This window comes from Halichoeres trimaculatus, unplaced genomic scaffold, assembly GCF_033239565.1.
Source record: "Halichoeres trimaculatus isolate MK-OKI-2021-1 unplaced genomic scaffold, fHalTri1.1 fHalTri1_scaffold_6, whole genome shotgun sequence".
Taxonomy (NCBI): domain Eukaryota; kingdom Metazoa; phylum Chordata; class Actinopteri; order Labriformes; family Labridae; genus Halichoeres; species Halichoeres trimaculatus.
Genome location: NW_027437184.1, coordinates 3,330,373 through 3,351,681, shown reverse-complemented (window position 1 = coordinate 3,351,681; position 21,309 = coordinate 3,330,373). Strand labels below are relative to the sequence as shown.

The following is a 21,309-nucleotide window of genomic DNA, read 5'->3' as shown; positions in this document are numbered from 1 at the left end:
GAAAAAAATACGATCCGTCACTCGTTCAGATCATTGCACAGCTGTAATTCCCTACCGCACGTAAACAAGCAAGAACAAGAGTGCGCGCGCACTGGTCACGCTCATACACGTCGCTCTTTACTTGATACGTTTGACGCAAACCAGATTCCAGAGACACTGGAGCGGGGCGTCTGACTCTGAGGTACGTGCATTTTTGGGCATTAGCGCTCATGCTAACTGCAGCCGTGGCCACAGTAGCTCACTGCGCTGTCTGCCTCCCTTCACTGGAAGAGGACTGGCTGCACAGCGCACGTCTCGGTTCCAGAGTTTCAGTAACGAGAGCGACCACACTGTTTTAATATCATAGCGCATTCAGAGTCAGTGCAGGCACACAGTACAATCACCTGTTACCATCCCAACGAGCTGACGCGGCTTATTATTTCATGGTCTCCTCTCCTGGGGCCTCATTTTTTACTGCGTGTAAAAGTCCTCTTAACTTTCACTTACGACGAAAAGGCAAAACGTGCATACGACCAAAATATATACACTCTTTTCAGATCTATCAAACTCTGTGTACACACGGCTGCACGCTATTCCCCCTGATAAACCACACCGCGCCGAGAACAGCGTAAATGCGGTGACGTGAACACACCTCGTTTCCCGCCTTCAGCACGCCCGAACATAACCAAATATGGTCAATGCAAATCAGTACGTGCATATTAAGTAGCCATGTGCGCTGTGGGATTTTATAGCGACATCAGCGTAAGATGGTGAACACAACATACGGAGAGAGCATGGAAGAAGCTGAATTTCTCTCAAAGCCAGATACACAGCAATATCAGGAAATATCAGTCAGAAAATGATCTTGCATTGATTTAGGCTACATTTTGTGATGAAGTGGGCCTTAGCAAATTTAGGCATCTTTATTTATTTAGACTATTTTCTGCAGTCACTGTAGAAAAAAAAATAATGAAAACACAACAGTCCTAAATCCAGATAAGGGAGCAGAGAGAAGACGAATAACGGTAGGCTACAGTCTCAGTAGCCTGATAATGGATCACAGATCATGGAAATAGTGTAAATAACCTGTTGTTGAAATGCTGTTCAGTAAATTTTTCAAAATATTGTGAGTAAATGAGTTTTTGGTTTTGTTTCTGAATCAAATTTAAAATATTTCTGATATGCCTTTGTAAGTTCTTATTTATCAGCGTACGTTCATGTCCATGGTCCCAAACTGCACTTACTGTAAGGGCGATACATTGTGCTTAAAATCGTACACACACATTAAAACCGCCAAGGGTCAGCGACCCTGCCACCACAGTCTCTTAAAATCCTGTGGGAAACACTGCTTGAGTACTAATTACATTTCAGGACCAAACTTGTAAGAACCAAACACTGTAGAGTGGATAGCACACCATTGAACGGTTTTGAAGCCAAAATTCCCCTGTCACAGGCGCCGCCATTGAAGCAGTTGTGCAGCCAGAGTCTGTGCAACTGCAGAGTCTTTCTGGAGTCTAATCACTTCTTGACTCTACCTCCCAATACACAAGAACGGCAGCTGTCAATCTTCATTTAACATGACGTAAACCTTGTTTTTAACCTCTTATAACTAATGAAAATGAAACTTTTCAGAAAAAAGAGGACTTGAATACAAGGCAGCCAAATGATATCTTCAAATCACTACAGCAATTGGACGTGAGACACATTTCTAACAGGTGTATTCATTTTTTAAAGTTTGACCACAGCCCATCTGGAATGACTGGGGAGATGGATTTTTTTTACCTATACTGCAGCCAGACACCAGGGGGAGCAGTTTTTGTGGTGACCTCACTTCAAGCCGAGCAAGATGACGTCCATCTTTTTCAAGTCTATGACAAGAAAACATCTCCCCTCTCCCTCATGTGTATACATGAACAGACAAAGCAGGCAGAGCATCAGCAAAGATCTCCATGGTTCAAAACAGAGCAGACTCTGGTGAAATCTCAGAGTTTTAAATGAGGAGCTGGGATGGAGGTGAGAGCACAGTCGTTTGTGGAGGGACAGGTTGGCTAAAGCAGGTTAAACTGAGGTCACTTTTGATATTTTGCCAGCTGGACTGCTTACCAGTGCACCCAAAGTTTCTTGGACTGTTTCTGTTGGCAAGCTGCTGGCTGGGGGTTACAGTCCAAGATTTCAGGAAGGGTAAATGTGCTTTCATTAGCCTGCAACGAGCTGCAGGAAGTGGATCAGAGATCCCAGCACAACAGAAAACTGTTGTTTCCAGCCACTATGAGGCTAAAAGATCCCTTAAAGTCAGTGCAGGTTCATTCAGTTTGGAGTCAAACGAGTGTAAACCCTGGAAAAATGGGGACTTGACTCAGACTCAACAGTTTTCTTCTTTAGACTCAGTTTGGACTGTAACACTGATGACTTGAAGACCTGATTCAGATTCAAAATTTGGTGAGTTGAACACAACACTGGTTGCACAGAGGGTTGTTGCTCGGACCAAAAACTAAAGGGACTTATCTTGTGACAGGACAAGCTTGATCACCTGAATCTTCAATAGCAAAATCTTGACCCAATCAACAAAGGTGTAACTCTGTTGTTATGAAAGAAAGCAAGAATAACAGTCCGTCAACATACACACATTTCGCTGAGTTTCCTTTTTAACACAGACCTGATGAAATCAGAGCGTACTCTAAAAAGTTTGCATCGACCCTGTTGTCCTAGAATCACATCTCAGCTCATCTTACTCGTCAGCTCTTTCAGTTTTAAACACCAAATGGACTGGGTATAAATATCACTTTCAAACCGAGCCGCACAAAGTGCTTTCCACAGCCTCTCATGCTCCCACACACAGCTCCAGCTGCCATGCAGCGCTCTGCAGCCTGCTCGCAGCAGACAATCTGAGGTTCAGCGCCTCACCCAAGGACACTTTGACATCCAGAGAGAGGAAATGGAGGATCTGGTAATCGGAATCAGTCAGAATTTGCATGACTAAAAGGTAATTCAGGGAAAAGATGGTTGGCTTCAGTGTGACGGTACGATAAATGGCCTTGGAAAGCCAAACCATAATGCTAATGATAAGCATCCTTTAAGTACTTGTGAATTTTATCACTGTTGTAGCTGTATTGGATTTTTTTTTTTCAGTTAAATCTGAGTTTTAAGTTGTTTTTTTTAAATTAAGTTTTAGTTTTGTTTTAGTTATTAATTTTTAGTATAGTTTAAGTTTTAAGTTTTTAATTTATTAATTCATTTTTTATTTATTTGTATTTTATTTTTATTTATTTTATTTATTTATTTATTTATTTTTTATTAATTGGTATTCAATTTTAATTTTTATTTATTTTTATTTATTTATTTGTTTTAATTTTTTATTTGTATGTTATTTTTTAAAACATTTATTTATCTATTTATTTATTTGTTTTTATTTTTTTATTTGTATTTTATTTTTCAAAACATTTATTTATTTGTCATTTATTTATTTTATTTTATTTTATTTTCACAGTAGTAGAAGTTTTTTGTTAATTTATTATTATTTTCTTTTTTTTGTATTTTTTTTTATTGTAGTGTATGTAGTAGCTGTATTTACTATTGTGGTAGCATCTAACAGCAAAGTCACTTCCCAATCCCTGGTATGAAACACACTCTCCTTTCTATCAGAAATTTAGAAAAAGTCACGTCTAAACTGAGAAAAACTATAAAATGCTGCATAAACACAACAATCATACTTTCAGTTGCCATCCTCTCACTGCAGGATGATAAATAGTGAAGCTGAACTATGATACAACGAACCTCGTGTTGAAAATAAACTTGAAAAGCAAAGAGAAGAGAACTGGGATGAGTTTATCCCCAAATGGCTCTTTATTCCCCTTTTCACCTCTCCTAACTGCATGATTTTAATTCATCTCACTTTTTCTCCCCCGTCTCTTGATTCATCTTCATTCTTTCTCTGTATTTCATTTCAACGCTCCCCCCACCCCACCTCCTCCCCACTCTCCTCTCCCCAGCTTCAGCAGAGGATGACTCCCATCCAGCGAGAGCAGGAGATGATGAGTGCGCCTCGCCTAAGTGGCTGCAATCAATTGTGATTAGTGGCTGCCGCTACTTTTTGAGAGGAGCACATCAAAGTTTTATTATTGGGTGTCAGAGTGGGTGAGACGGGGTGGGGCGAGGGTAATTACATTCTTACAACCAGCCTCCTCCCCACTCTAGGTGAAGTCCAGGCTGCCGATTCAACACGCTGCGAGTTCACCAGTTTAATTCAGAGTCTGGGAACATTTGGTGTTGCTTCAACTGATTTACGGGGTCGTTTCTCTCTCTGACAAGTCTGATCATTATACAAAAAAAACCCTGACATGTTCACATGCGTCCCACATTATTATAGCAATATTAGAGTAGTAATAGAGTTTTACAGTTCTTCATATGAACCATTTTTGCTCTTCAGTCTGTAAATTACATTTATTCAATATCAGATATGCTTCTGGCGGTCTCTTCCTCACTGAAACAGCTCTTCAGCATGCTGTTATTTATTTATCTATTTATTATTTACTGTATTACAAAAGGTCCTCATTATAAAGCCATGACTTAATAACCATTCAACTTACGCTATGTTACGAATTAATGCCTGTTAAAGGAAAAATCCAAATCCAAATGAGAACACATTTCATGAGAATTATATTTTCTTTCTTGCTCTTTTTAATGCTTTTAAAAAAGTGCCGCAATAGGTTTTGTGAGATTGAGTCACTGTCTCTAAACACCAGTCTACGTGAATAACTCATTGCAAAAAAAAAAAAAAAAAAAAATCCTAGCAGGGTAATGTTTTTCTTTTTAGAGAAAACAAAGTGAACTTGTATGCAGGAAAAAAACACACTCAAAAATGTAATAATTAAAAAACAAAACACAAAAAAACTGAAAGATTAATTCTAATTCTACCCACGCCAAAACTGAAAATAATTAAATATTTTTTTCCAAACTCTAACATTTTCAAAGGTATCTAAGGCTCTGTTCACACTCTAGTTTAAAGTGACCTAAATCTGATTTTTTTCTCTCCAATTTGACCCCTATCTACTTGGTTTTTGTCAGTCTGAACAGCACAAGACACATTGAATCCGACATTATGGAATTAGATTCAGATGGTGCTGAATCAGATACGTATCGGATTTCTGAAAAGCCTGATTGTGTTTAGTGTGACTTTGACGTCATTCTGGGGCAGAAGTCACAAACAGACAAGACAGGGAAGAAAGGAGATGGACTTGGGAGGGGTGGAGAAAAGAAAGTGAAACTTAAGTGTGCGTGTTGGTGTTTCTCGTTGTCGAGAGCCGAGAGAAAAACAGGCGTGGGTCATACAAGCCGCAAAGGGAGCCCAAATAAGCAGCTACACTTCAGAAAACAAACCCAAAAACTTGGAGCCACATTCATTTTTGTTAACACCACTCTGTGCGTGACGTCATTATATTCAACTGAGCATGTGGGTCACTTCAGGAGTGTGAGCTGTTCACACTGAAGTCTGCAGACAGGTCACATTTAAAAGTGTGAACCAACAAAAGATAAATCAGAATTGAGTATTAAGGTCCGCAGTGTGAACGTTGCCGAACTCAAGAGTGATGACTGTGGGTAAATTTTGGCAAAGCCCTTTTCTCCTTCATTCTGTTCTTGTTCATGATATAAATGTATGTCAACTTGTGGAGCGCAGGCGTGGCCAAGTGGGTTGTGCCACGTTTGATTGGTCTGGGACTAAGTCCAGCTTTCCTGTTTATCACTTTGCACCTTTTCCTGCTCTGTCCACCGTCTTGTCTTTTGATTAAAAAGAAAATAATTAACAAATACATGTATAAATAAAAATACCACTAATAAACAAAAAGAAACAAAAATACATAAATAAATACTTAAAAATACCACTTATAAATAAAAGATAAATAAATAACTATATAAGTAAATAAATGAATAAATAAAAAGATAAACAAATACCACTAAAACTATATATAAAGGTTGATAAAATAAACAAATAAAAAGATAAACAAATACCACTAAAAATATTAAGGTTGATAAAATAAATAAGTAAATAAATGAATAAATAAAAAGATAAATAAATACCATGGAAAAATATAAAGGTTGATAAAATAAAATCAATCAATCAATCAATAAATAAATAAAAAGATAAATAAATACCACGAAAATTTTTAAAGGTTGATAAATTAAATAAATACATAAATGAATAAATAAATGAATAAATAAATACATAAACCTGTTGGAGGTGTTGACTTTACCTGTGGATAAATTTGAAACCGACGTCTTCTCCTTTGAATTGAACCTTTTTCCCTCATTTATTTCTCAACGTTTTAACTTTTGATGCCACTGTTTGTTCAGAATTGATCCTTTTAATTATCTAATTTGCTATAAATAAATTCAATTATTATTCTTGAAGAACATGGAGTGTCTGTCTTAGACTGCCTGTCAAAGGAACCCTATACATTAATATTAGATTTTCCTGAACTTATCCTTAAAGGTAGCAATCATTGCAATGTTCACTTTGACATCAGCTTTCAATTTGTCTTAAGTGAATTATCTTGACTGACAAGACTCAGACTTTCCAACTTTCCAGCCATCAAACCTCCAGACCAATAGGTGAACTGGACTCGTACTCGGTGGCCAAGGAAGTGATTTAATCAGTGGTTACATCCTCAAATCTTCCCTAAATGCCCAACAAGGAGACCATTTCCAAACCCCAACATCACAAGTCAATGATGTAAGCGAGATCTGTTCCTCTTTCTGGTTTCAGACCCCATGTGATCCAGCTGTGAACCCCACAAAACGCGTCTCTTCCTAAAATAGCGATGCACGAGATGAAACGCTGCTCCAAAGTATTCAAAGCTGAGAGTGAATTTAATGACTGCTCCATCTCAGCTGGCCCGTTCCACTCGGGCTCCCTCCCGCTGTTTTAACTTCATGCTCAACACGCTCGACCCTTTTCAAGTGTGAAGCTGTGAACAAGTCAGCGTCTTGTTAGGGACAGGGGAACCACATGGAAATGGGTATTTTAGACTCTCATGGGTCCGAAAAATGGTCTCATGGGTGATGACATGGCAGAAAGACCAATGTGTGGCCCTCTTTGGGTGTAAGAAGCACAGAAGCCTCTGCAGTATTTTGGCTGGGTTAAAAAGTCTTCAGTCGAGAGATCGTGTTTTTCAAACGTAATTAGCTAAAAATGTCTCAGTTCTCTTCGTCCTTCTCAAATCACTTCTTAAACATGTTTCTCCTTCAAAGCGGCCTCTTTCAGCAGTTTTCACATCAACTCTTTGCCCTAAACCTCCCCGTCCTTCAGTGGATGGATCACCCACTGCTGCAGACGCCACAGCTCCTCCTCCTCCCAGAAAACACAAGGACACTGTTAGCAGGAGCTGAAATACTTCTCTGATCCTTTAAAACAAATACAATACATGTGGAGGAAGATGTTTTACTTTTGTGAGTGAACTGGGGAGTATATACTCATTTTCTCATTCACACAGTGAGGGCACTGAAAAGAAAAGGGCTGATAAGGCAATCCAGAGTGTTATTAACTAAGACTCCAACAAAGACGGGATCCATTTGACTTTTATTTCTTCAGAAAAAAGGAAGAAATGAGATCTAATTGCAGCCTTCAGAACTGGAGCAGCTGAGTTATAAGATGTTCTTGTGTCTTTGTTCAGAGACCTATTCATGCCACAAAGCTGAATGGTTGAGCACACGTAAAGTGACGGGATGAGCAGTGACGTGGGCTGTTTACGAAGAAAAAGAAATGAAGACTCTAAACAACCTATGGAGAATTATGGAAGAAGGGTTTTCTCTGTTTTTTCAAGACAATCCAGCTGCAGATGTCAACCAACTCCTCTCAGAGGCTCCACCATCAGACGGGAGTGACGTCAGGATATGAAGTTAAAATTTCAAAATAAAAGATGCCTTCAAAGTTACGTTGGGTTATGCGGCAGACACCAACTCCTACTGTGTAAAATTTCACACAGGAGCCACTTCACTGATGTGAGGTAGGTCAAACTTTATCCGGATAGAGATGACTCTTGTTACTCCATCTGATCTCATACACATGTTTTGGTCATGCCCCAAACTTCTGGCCAAAATCCTCATATCATACCAATGCAAACCTGCTAGCAATGAGGCTCATTCTCCTTAAATGGACTCATCCATCCCCTCCCTCACATGATAGATGGGTACAAGAAACTTTACACAGAATGAGACTTGAGACTCACATATTGAAGCTAAAAACCAACGAACTACTGAGTTGCTGATTTTATTGTTTTTATTATCATTATTTACATAAAATTAGGCATAAACATTTTTTTTCCTTCCTTTCTTTTTTTCCTCATCTTTTCATTTTCCCTTCTCTCCTGTGATACCATTTTCTTCTTCTTATTGCCCTTTGACAATTGACTGTATTGTCCTGTCCTTGTTTTTGTGGTGTGAATGAGCGTGAATGAATGAGCTGTTTTAGATGGGAAGTTGTTCACTTTTGTGTAAAATGTCTTTTCTTTTCCCGTATATGCCTCTGAAACAGAAAATCCGATAAAATAATTGGCCAATAAAGAAAAGAAAAAAAAAATGTTTGGTGCACATGTCCAGTTTTTCTGTGTTTCAATACCCGAGTTAAAGTGATTCCTTGTTGGTGTTACACTAAAAAAAGTAAAGGTATAAAAGTCAAGTCATCAATAATTCAACATGAATTGATGGACACGCTGTTTGGTGTAATAATCGACTATTTTCATTTCCTCAATTGTTTTAGTATTAGACTCATGTTATATAATAGTAAATAAATTGATTAAGGTCGACTTTTTTCAGTGCTGAGGTGAATGAAGAGATGGGTACCGAGAACTGGTTCCTGTTTAGAATAAAAGGTTCAATCCATTGATATCATTAGCCCCTTAATCTTGATGATTCCATGGTTTATCATTTACACTACGCCGGACCTAGCGTTGGTTATTTGCCCCAGATAAAAACTCTGATTCAGGATTTTCTTCTTTAAGTTTTACTGAAAAACTCAACACACAAAGAAATGGTCATTAACCTCTCAAGGTAGATTCCCATTCAGTACATTCAACATGTTATTATCTCCTAATGTACCAGAAACAATGACGAAAATACAGTGCTAGCTTGATGCTAACATATTGGACATTGCATTGATATACTAGCCATTAGCATCCAACAACAACAACAACAACCAAAAGTTGGAATTTCAACTTTCATCACAGAAACACTAAACAAATACTCTCTATAAACTGTGAAAAATCCAAATGGAGGCAAATCCAAACAGGAAGAGCAAAAAAAGTCACTACAGGCTTATTGCTACGACTCAAACCCTTGCTATAACTACTTTGAGACACTAGATGGCCCACTTCAGTCAGTAACACAACAAAACAATACAGCTATGTCAGGTGACATGTGATTTTTACTTCTTTTATTTAACTATGTCCAGAGATCTATTGACTAACTTCATATCCATTTAATTGTAAGTCTATTTTTTTGTTTTGTTTTTAAACTTCACATCATGACATCACTTCCCCCTGACAGTGGAGGAGTGGAGCCTCCAGGAGAGTCTGCTGAAAATGGAGGTCTGCAGCTACACCCAGCTTTTTTCCAGACCACAACACAGATTTTTTAAAATGTAAACATTCAGAAGCTATTTTTTAAATAATAATTAAATTTGACGTTGTGTTTTTGAAGCAAAACTATTTCGCAAAAAAAGAAGTCAGAACTGGAAATACAGGTCATAACTGTTGCTCATGAAAGTTGCCTCAAAGTAAATCTTGAAAACATCAGCCAACATTAGACTTTGAGTTTGAACCAAGCAGCTGTAAATTAAAAACTTCAGTCTCTGTATTCAAATACGTAACAGGTCACTGTGCAGTGAAAACATCACCATCTGTGAATCTCTTTTTAAAAAACAGTTAAAACAACAACAACCTACTGAAGCGTCCTGTGTTTGTCTTCTCCCAGCAGTGAGCTGCTGTTTCTAACTCTGGGGGTAAACACAGCGACCCAACGTTTAATATAAGCTTCCTGTTGAAACATCTGTGCAGCGTGCAGCGTTCTTTATTTAAGGCGAGATGATGGATTAAAGGTTATTAAAGCTGAAGAAAACAAAAACAAAGAAAGTGAAAGAACAATTCATCAACTTAACACGTATCAAGAGCCGTCCAACTTTGAAAGAGTTATATATTATCTACTGCTCTGGGAATTCTTTCTCAAACATCCTGGCTGCTGCTGTCTGCGACATCTATGGTTTTCTGAGCCAATTGACCCTTTGATCACACTGTTATTCGTACAGCTACTCAACAAGCCATGCTGACAATGCTTCTTCCACCAAAGTCCGCAGATGATGGTTGGGATGTGCATTGCAACGGACACAGTGACATGTGATTTTACAGACAGTGGCAGGGACACAACAACAACTGGCTGAGGACAACGATTAGCCGCAAGAGTCAAACTCACAGACTGTTGCATCGGGCATTCAGACACATCTCTCGCTATTTATGAAATCAGTGGGTCAGAAAGACACCTGACGCCTCAAATACACCAGATACGTGCACGATACGTGACTGAGGAGTTCCCGCACTTCACACACCATTAATAAGCCTCTCTTCATTCATGTTGGGCTGTAAAACCTCAAACCTGTTGACTCCTGCTGTGGCTCCGCTCATTATGTCCGTTTGCTGTCATAGTCTAGCTAAATACAAACTGATTTTGACGTGGTTTGCATTATTTTTAGCTAGTTCCCGGTCACGACTTCCTACCATTTACCATTGCCGTCAATAGGCGTTGCCATTGGCAGTCAGAGTCTGCGCAGTAGAGGCTATGAGTGAATTTGAGTGGAGCCTTGTGACAAATATTTTTTTCTTTCAAGGGTCCAATCTCTTTTAAGCTCTCACACCTGACATATTTTACAATCCTGGGAAGAAATACGGAAAAACATTAGCTGTCGTTTAACGTTAAGTGTGATGTAAAGCCTTGTTTTTAACCTCTTACAACCTCTGAACACAAGACAGCCAAATCATATCTTCAAATCACCACAACAATCGGATGTGAGAAACATTTCTATGAGGTGTATTTTTTTTTTAAAGTTTGACCACAGCCCATCTGGAATGACTGGGGAGATGGATTTTTTGACATATACTGCAGCCAGCCATTAGGGGGAGCAGTTTTTCTTGGCGACCTCACTTCGAGCCAAAACCAACGAAGCAGATCGACTTGAATGGAAACCTATCTGGTGCAGACGGACTGGAGACACATATGGTGTATGTCAGCCATGAGTCCCTAGGTACTGTCTTGGTGCTCCAGGTGTACAAACTACACTTATTTGTGTCCAGGCTCTGAGGCCATGTCCACACGTAGCTAGGTATTTAGGAAAACAAATATTTTCTTGCGTTTACGCCTGTCATCCACACGAAACTGCAGTTTTATGTCACCGAAAACAATGTTTTCTAAAAACTCCAGCCAAAGTGGAGATTTTGGAAAACTCCGGTTTCATGGTTTTCGCGTAGAGTTTTTGGTTCTTAAACGTCACAGCTGAATGACGGGGGCTTATTCTGGTTGTCTGGAAAATACTGCCCATTATGGGTTTGGCATGCCTTGAGCCGCACTCACCGGTGGATGCGTGTTGACGGAAGTATTTTTAGAAACAGGCGGGGATATTTGTTTTTGAAAATACCCTGCTACTTGTGGACATGGCCTGAGATATTCAGGGATGGCAATAGGCTAAGTACACTTTTCACTGAACCAAAACTCTGTTATGTGTTAACGTTCAGCCAAAAATACCAAGAAATTTGCATTTTCACGGATATCCATATCCATAGAGTGGGCCGTAACCTCTTAAGACCCAGCGTCCACATATGTAGACATTACATTTCTGCCTCCCAGATCCAAAATACTTCATTTTTAAAAATGTTGACCTTTAAGCCACATTTCAGGGACACTGCCCATGTCATCTCTTGGTATTTTCACAACGTAATACCAATTATAGTGACCACCCCTCCTATTTTAGTCTCTTGATCAAACTGGTCTCTCACAATCAACCACTCTGGTTTAATATTTCTGACAAGCGGAGTGTTTAAGTTTTATAAAGCAGTGCCAACTCCAAAACAACGTCAGTTTTCTCTTAATTATTCAAAAAATTACTCTAGATTAATGAAATACAGGATGTAAAACACTCATAATATACCCTCAGAAGCACTTTAATTGGTCACATCTAACAGTAAGATGACCCATTGTTATCAAGTTCCTCTTCAGACACACTTCCACGCTCCCTCCTCTCTGTCCTTCTCTCCTCTCTTTGCTCTCTACCTCATATCTCACATAATCCACCGGTGTGGATCCAGACAGAGATGGCAGATGTGATATTTTGAAAGGGGCCAATGCTGTTTGCAGGCTGCCTGGTGGAGTCCGTGTCATAATGAAGCAGTACAGCTGCAGCAAAGATGCCTGGGAGGGATCACAGGAGATCAAGGAGACCCTCGTCAAAGAAGAACACCTTGCCCTTGACAGGCAGCCTGTGGGAGTTGGCAAAACAGCAGATAAACAGAGCTCTGTTTAGCATACGCATAAGCACTGTTTTCCTGCATGTGTGCCCTTGTATAGTATGTGGAAGGTGTGTTTGTGAGGCGGTGAACATGTCAAGGGCCTGACATTCAGCTCACAGCGGGAGGCAGTCTCTGGTGGACTAAGTCAGGGAGGGCATGTACAGTATGTGTCTATGGCACGCCTTAAGTCTGTTTTCAAGAAAACACATTAAAAATGTACTGGAAGCTCTCAGCAGACGCTTCAGCTCCAGATAAACCTCAACATCTGAGAGAGATGAAGCTCATTATGGAGAACATACAGCTTGTGCGCATTAATGTAAATTCATTCAAAAGAAGAAATGTGGGGAATTACAGTCAAAGATGTGTGCTTAGCTGGGTCAAGACGAGATGTGAGAGTCAGTGGGACGGGCGATAAAATACTATGACGCCTTTTAATGATGGAGAATTGCACATTGAGCTCTGACAGACACTTCCACCACTTTATTTTCACGTTTTAATTCATACATTAGGTTTTGTTTGTGTGTTCTCGGTTGAACCAGACCCACATAAAATCACAACCGCCCATTTTTAGAGTCAAAATCAGGGACACAGAGCAAATAGCTTCACTAATTAATCACCATTAGCTCACAAAAAGCCATTGTTGCTAACAGGTTGGTAAACAGTTTCCTAATTACACATTCAGCTGACACAGAGGGGATTTATGTTTTTAGTTGTTTTTATCTCTGTTATGAATTTAAGCTCATAAAGACTGTTTTTTGTTGCTCTGTTTTTGGTCTCCACCATCTAGAGCTTAATGTACCAGTTGAATGGAGCCTGTTCACACTGGAAAAAACTAAGATCTTATCAAGTGTGTTTGTCTTATTTTGGAACAAGAGAAAAGTTACATGTTTTAAGACATTTCTCTAGTTTTAAGCAATTTTTTCTTGTTCGGTAGGCAGATTTTTTTTTAAACTTGTTATAAGAAATTCGGACCTCATTTTGTCTCTCATATGACATAAAACAAGACAATTTTCACATAAAATAAGACAAAAACGATTGATAAGATTACAATGTTTTGCAGTGTTGTTATTAATCCCTTATCTATCAGTGTGTTTTTTCTTTGTCTAAGGGTGCCTACTCTAATATCTGACCTGAAACTGCAGATAAAAACTAGCCCATTAGCCAGTTACTAGCACATTAACATAAACACTGATTAATGTGCATTAGAAATTAATCAAACTTAAAATAACACTGAAAGCTTCAATCCAATTACCATAGTTTACAGAACAATACTGTATGAAAAAAATAAAAAAATATGTCTTTCCTTTTTTTCAAGTGGGCTTGTTTGAGAAACTTGAATAAGCGAAAGGTTAAAGCTTAGCTCCTTAGTTTAGAAAACTTCAAGAGAATGACTATCTAGGTGAGGCTATTATCTGCTAATGTCAGGGTCAACTCTACCGTTTAATGTCACCAATTTCAACCTAAAACCCAACATAACACATACACTGGTGTGAGTGTGTGTTATATCTTAACATTTTTGAACATCTTGCTATTAGAAATGCACATTCATTTATTTTAAAAGTAACTTTTCCCTCTTTTGATGCCTTTTTGAGAAGATAAAGTAGGAAATAGGCTGAAAGTGGGAGTAACCATCTCCTCTGGGCCTCTATACATGTGTGTCAGTGTCTGTGTCTGCCTTAAACCCTCTCCTCTGCCTGGATGTTGATGTTTTGGTTGTGTTGGGACATTTCTTGGCGGCGAGTAAGCATGGTTACATCAGCCAATCACAGACTCTACGTATTAAATAATGAGTGAAAGAAGCTATCCTGAGCAGCTACAACAGTAGACGTAGCACGGAGGAAAAAAGATACAACCAAAGAGAAACGAAACGCCAAACAGTTTCCTAAATGAGGGTGAAGCTTGGCTCAACTCTCACTCATGTTTGGAACTTGGAGAGTGACACAAGTTAGCTTGTGCTAACCAGGTATGTGACGGATACCCGTGATTAGCTTGTGCTAACATGCTAAGTCAGGTGCACTGCCCACATAGAGACCCGATGCTACAGGTGGTTGCTGGGCTAGTGAGTGTGTTCATGTTGTCACTGTCGGAGGCTGTGGGTGTGTGCTGCAGCTGGCACTGAGCCAAGGAGGAGGAGCAAGTTTGAATGTTGTGTTTACTAAAAAGTAACGGAAACTCCTATAGGCCCTAACTTTAAGAAGCGGAGTTTACAGAGGAAGAAAGAGACTCACTGGGTCGCAGGATGGATTCCAAGTATGTTAACTTTATTTTATGTCAAAAATACTGCAGCTGTTTCCTGCAATTATGAATGTTGATTTTGCTCTTTTTATTCTTTTCGGAGGTTAGATCAGAAAAACAAAAAAAAACAAATGCTAGTGCGTCTACAAAGTAAGTTTTTCACTGCTTTATCATGGTATAACAACACAACTTATGGTCACCACTTATAGGAGAGGTCTATAAACAACATGCCTGTACCTTTAAGAATGTTGTCCCGCCCCCAACACAACAACAATCTTGGTACACATTGGATTTAGATTGTAACACTACAGCTTTAATGTTGCAGAAGCTGACAAGGGGTGAACAACTTAAATATTATAAAATGAAGCAGAACCAGGAAACACAGAGTAAAGAACCCAGTGTGTCCAGCTCCACTCAGCTAATTAGAGCAGCAAAACCATAATCGGGCAGAATCAGAACAAACAGCACAGCCCGTGAAATGTTTAGGGATATGAGCTGCTTTTTATTAAATCTGACATCCTGAGAGCTGAGTGCGTTGGGCTGATTGTATTAACCTCCCTCTGTATTAATCCGTCTGCAGACATGTGGGTCAAACTTAAAGCAGCTCCCTGCAAGAGCGAATAATGTCGGAGAATATTAATTAATGTTCCACCATGTTTCCGCCCGCCTGGCTCACATGCTTTGGTGAGACTACACAGTTTATGACATTCGTGTTAAATTATCAGCGTCTGCTCCCGACTGCAGCTTGACTAAATTTTACCAAATGTAAATGATGTGTCAGAGGTCTGTCTCATTTTTATAGCAGCTTGCAAAATGAACTGACACAAATAAATGCCTCACTCGGATTGATTTCCCCGTCAACCTATCACATCAGACTACTTCAGACTATAATTAAACACGTGCCGTATCAATCACATAAAGACCCGGCTGTGCTGAATGATTTCTCTCTCGCAGGAGAGTGTCTGCTTCCTGCTCCAGCCGACTTCCTTATCTGACAGCCATATTATTACCCCTGAAATGGTTTTATAAAAGTGTTTTTCTACATAGTAAAACTTTAAATTATATTCATAGAGGGGAGGGACATCTAAAATTTCTGGTGAACACAGAATTATCCCACTCTTCTTTAATTTGAAATTGTGTTATTTTGTCAATGTTTACAATGTTTAAAAGGTTTTCAATACAATTCTGTTTTAATGTGTTTATGTATGAAGCACTGAATATGAATCTTTGATTTGCACCGTCTGTTCTGCTGAAAAGTAAATAATTATTCCATTATTTGAACTTTTTTTTTTTAATTGGTTGTTATAATGCTTTAATATTTTCAAAATAAAATGTCAACTTTTACAGGAATAATCCTGCTTGATAGTCTCTTATGGGCCTCTATACATGCGTGTCAGTGTCTGTGCCTGCCTCGACCCCCTAAAAAAACACTAAATATAACAAAAGGGAAAAAATAGAGCTTAAGTATTGAGAAAAAAATAAATAATAAAATAAATAAAATAAATAAATAATAATAATAATAATAATAATAATATAATTAAGATATTTGTACATAACAAAATTAAAAAATGTACACCGATTTAAGTTGAAAAAATATTAAAATAAAAATAGTGAGCTGAATAAGATGTCAAAGAACTGTGCAATTTGCAAAAGTAAAATGAAACATGATTTTGCAAAGACAAACAGACTAGAAACATGGAGAAAGAAAACAAAAACAACCAAAGAGAAACGAAACACTAAACAGGCAAAGCTTTTTCCTAAACAACTGTAAAGCTTGGCTTAACTTTCACTCACTTTCACAAACGTGAGGAGCAGCACGGGTCAAAGAGCGACACAAGTTAGCCTTCTGCTAACCAGGTTTGTGTCAAATACGCGAGTTTAGCTTGTGCTAACATGCTAAGTCAGGTGTACGGCTCTTGAACAAAGTAACGTAATGCGAAAGGTGGTTGCTGGGCCAGTGAGTGTGTTTTCAGTCACAATCAGAGACAGTAGGTGTGGGCTGCTGCTGGCACTGAGCCAAGAAGGAGGAGCCTAGTTTAAATGTGTTTACTGACAAATAACCAAAACTCCTGCAGACCTTATTTTTAAGAAACACTGTGTTATTCTCATATAGAGCACACTGAGTCACCCTATGTGTAAAGTATTCAGTACAAATAAACCAGCTCTTCAGTCAGAAAGGTTAGCTAGCCCTAGAGTAAAACAGCATGATTGAAAACTGTACTCAGACACAGGTTAAAAGTGTATCCCATATCCAAAAACTATAAACAGAGATCCTAAACACAGTTATGGCTAGTTCCTCTTCCAGCTCCTCTCTGCTTACACCTCTCTCTTTAGCCAACTCAATAAAAACAAAACAAATAGTTTTATGGCGGAGTGAACTCTGACCTCTGACTCAAGCATTAGTAGTCGAAAAATAAAACAAGCCAACCATGGATAAAGACTACTTATAGAGCAGCACAAAGACAAAGTAACAAACAGAGACACAGGAAACTCATCCAGCCTGTGAAGTTGTTTGATTTTGTTTAAGAGTGCTCTTTCAAAAAGAAGCCACTTTGTTTTGAAACTTGAAATTAAGGGCTTTAATGATTGCTATCTGTAAAACATGTCATTAAACGTCTGACAGTGCCACCTTCAGTCTTCTCCAGATAAACAAGGTGTTCCTGAACACACCTCAGCAGAAACAGACTGAACACCTTTCAGTGATGTAGCTCACAGCGCTGTGCGTTACTCACGTCTCATGTCTCTGAAGTAAATGGTCTGTCTGTTCGGGTTGAGCAGCTGGATCACCGAGTCGTCGTTGTTCTTCACCCGACAGCTGATGATCGCCATCTCACCCTCCACCACCGACACATTGTCCGTCACCAGGTTCTGACTCACCACTGGAAGCGGACAGGGACGAGAAAACACGGGTTAAATCACACGGATCATAACAACAGGTCTTAGTCAAAGAGCAAGACACAGGTTGACTTTGGGAGTAGATGCAGTACAACAACAGCGCAATTACAGTAGTTATGTGAAAAGCAAGAGAGGAGTGTTTGTAAAGAAGTGACAAAGACGACCCAGAAGTCAGACAACTTCTGTGGCCACTTTAAGAGTGCAAAACCTCAATCTAACCTGCATGTTTCAAAGCTTAAAAACTAAAAGCAAGGCATAAAAAGCAAAGACAGTATGGTAAGACGTTTTTCAAAGCATTTACAACCTCCTGACGAGCTGCAAATCCAACTATCAAATACCACAAATTCAAATCCAGCGTACAACCTAAAAGCATAATTCAAAGTTCAGTTTCGATGTTTCCAAAGTTTTCTGACATTGGTTTTTCTTGAGTTAAAAAAAAAAAGTCTACTGGGGTACCTGCAGATTTTCTAACAGTAACTGCAAATGTTGCGTTGGTGAAAAGAAGTAAAGCCAGCCATTTTTTCTTCACAAATACAAAGTCGATCACCAGCAGACAGGTGGGTGCTACAACCTCTCACTTCAGTTATTCCTTTCTGCTGAAAAGTGGGATCCAAGCAGTGTGAGTGAAAAAAAAAAAAAAACGAACAAAAAACCTGTCCCACCCAGAATTTAAGATTTTCGATTGGTTCTTTTTTCTTAGTTGAGCCAGCCACAGAGACAGGAGACACACAGAAACAGTCTGTGAAGAACTTGAACAAAAAACAATGTTTTGTCAAAACTCTTGGTCTACTATGAGAAAACAGCCAACCAGAAACACTCTAGCTCCAAGCTTAATGCAGCAGGCTTACCTACGACTGACCCAATCAGGCTGGAGCTCTGCAATTAGTGACTGATTAACTCAGGTGAGTCTAATCAGCTCAGATGGAACAAACACACACACTGTCCTCTAAACCACCTACTACACTACGAGTTCCTACTAATTTGTCCAAAATTCAGTTTGTAGTACCCAATAAACTGGACAATTTTTGGCCTGAAAAGGATTTTTGGTTAAAACTACTTTATCGTAGTTATCTGGACTGCCTTCATTAAGTTTGTTATGTAAAGTTGGTTCATTTCACAAATTAAGTTGGAAGAACTTTAAATTCTAGGTCTGGGGCTTTAACTACTTTTTATAAGTATGCTTTCAGTGAAGAATGGGGTCTCCAACTCAAATCCAAAGGGGTCTTTGTGTGCCACCACCTCCCCTGTCCTCAGGAATAAAATGGATGAGAATTAAATGAATTCACCATGAAGGTAGACATTTTTATTTGTTTTGAAAATTTAGCTTTACAGATGGTCAATTGATCATTGCTTGATTAGTTAGTGATTTGTGTGTTGGTAGAGTGGCTGTGTCTTAGTGGAAGAGTTTTCAGTGATTTTTAGTTGGCTTCGGAATTAGAAAATCCAGTGCAGACAGTTGCCTTGACATTTTAAGTTTGCACAACTTTTTCATTTTTACAGTGTATGGGAAAACTTGCAAAATTCGCAATAATCCCTGGATGTCAGGAAAATTTCTCAGTATGCAACAGACCATTCTACCTGGCATACTGTTTCCCTCAATGAGCAGCGCTGATGCTGTTTGCTCATGCAGGTGGCAGGTTCTGGTGAATTACCGCCATCTACTGGAATAAGTCAGCATTACAACTATAATACAACAACACTAATAATCTATCAACCCAATCAACTTTAATTTGTAGAGCCCTTTAAAACACACAAGATGACCAAAGTGCTTTCCATAAAAATCAACAACATCAGGACACAACAATTCAAACTCAATAAAACAGAAATACAGTAAATGTCGAATAAAACAAAATGAAAGAATATGTCACCCAATTACTGCATGATAAAAGCCAGTCCGAATAAATAGGTTTTAAGCCTGGATTTAAAAAAGGTTGAAGTCAGTAGCAGAGTGTAATTCAGGGGGGTAGCTTATCCCAAAACCTGAGCCAAGCGACCGAGAAGCCTGATCACCCCAGTGTTTAGTTCTTACTCTTGGGACTTCCAGCAAGAGCTTGTTTGTGGACCGCAAGGTCCTAGTGGAGCTCTGAACCATAGACTGTATAAAACATGGATGTAGTCTCCCCGACATCACCCATCTGTTTGTGAAACGGAAAATATGGCGCATCGGGCATAGCAGCCAAGCGGCCATATTGGTAGTGGCAAGGGCTTTGCGTACAGCTATAGGGCAACTGTCGGTCACGTGACCCTGAGCTGCGCCTCTGATTGGGCAAGCACGTGATCTTTATATCCTCTGAACGGCCGAGTTAGAAAAAAAGACCTAAAATGTCAAGATCTACCCATAGTTTGTTAAGCAAATTTATAATAAAGGTTAAAAAAAATTGATCAGCTGTAAATCTGCTTTCCAAAACTAAAAAAACAGAGTATCTTACTACAAAACAGACCCAACAGAACAGTCAGACTACATATAGTAAGGATGAACTACAGTGGAGAGAAGAAAATGAAACTTCAACTTCCATCATCATTTGTCTTTATGGCATTTTCCTTTCTCAAAGTAAAACTTAACATTACTATTTTCTTTTTCTCTGTTTTGATTTTCTCTTTTTAAATCCCTTTTGTTGATTTCTACTTTGATTGTTTTGAAATGATTTTTTTAACACTCTTTCTCGTCCTCTAACACCTCGTTTGTTGTTTGTCCCACAATCAAATCTTTGTGCCAAAATAAAAGAGGAAAACAAATCCCAATCATTTCTGAGTGCTGTGAATGTTGTCGCTTTAAATCTCATTCTCCTGGGGAAAAAAAAAATAAAAAAAATCTTGTTTTCTTTTTAACCAAAATCTTAAGCACTCTCGTCCTCAGGTGCCCTTCTTTGAGTGAGTGTTTTGGTACAAATTTTAATGAGAGCAGCAGGTGGCTGACGGAAACTTCTTAACGTGTCTGAGGGGATAAACAGGACTTGGGGAACAGCTCGAGGAGCCAACAAGCTTCGCCAGTCATCAGACACTTTCTGCTGCTCTTTGACCAACTACATCTCTGTCTGCAACATGAAAAATGTCTCTTTATGGCTGTAATTTGGAAAAACTGCTGCAATAACGTATCACGGTTTGCTTTAGGGTTTCATCCACTGGTAAAGGTTGATGGTTCAGCCTTTGGTGGCGTTGCTTTGTTTTAAATGATCGCTACTGCTGTGTCATTCCCTGGTGTAATATTTCTATAGTGAGAAACAGAAGAAAACACACACACACACACACACACACACTTGCACAGACGTGCTTTAGGCTACCGTACCCTGGATGAACACAAACGGGCAGGCTGAGTGGAAAATCAAATCAACACTCGAGAAAAGCAGCTGAGTGTGTTTGAAATGTTTGTGTCGCTAACAGGAGAACAATACAGTCGGACCAGAGGAGGGAAAAACACTCACATTCTTTAGCTGAAGTGCAAATACTTGTGTCTAAAAGGACTCTGGGTAAAAGTCTGAGCACTCGCTGAACTTTCTCAGTGAGGTTTGAGTCCCGGAGACCTAACTCTGAAACATTCTCCAAAAAGAGCAGATATCTTTCCCACTCTTTCTGCCATCCTTTACTCCTCTGATTAATATTCCCCAATGCCATCTTTTCCCCTAATTTTCATTTGCTTTATTTATCTGAGACCAGCTTT

General features: G+C 39.0%; 1 protein-coding gene across 4 annotated transcripts in view; it reads right to left on the bottom strand.

The window, feature by feature from the left end:
• Positions 1 to 21,309, bottom strand: part of cadm1a (cell adhesion molecule 1a) — a 659,871-nt gene that overhangs the window by 134,340 nt on the left and 504,222 nt on the right. For all 4 annotated transcript variants that reach the window (XM_074671829.1, XM_074671830.1, XM_074671831.1 and 1 more), the window contains exon 3: positions 17,489 to 17,635. In XM_074671829.1, coding sequence (XP_074527930.1) covers positions 17,489 to 17,635 — 147 coding nt within the window. The remainder of the gene's footprint in view (positions 1 to 17,488; positions 17,636 to 21,309) is intronic.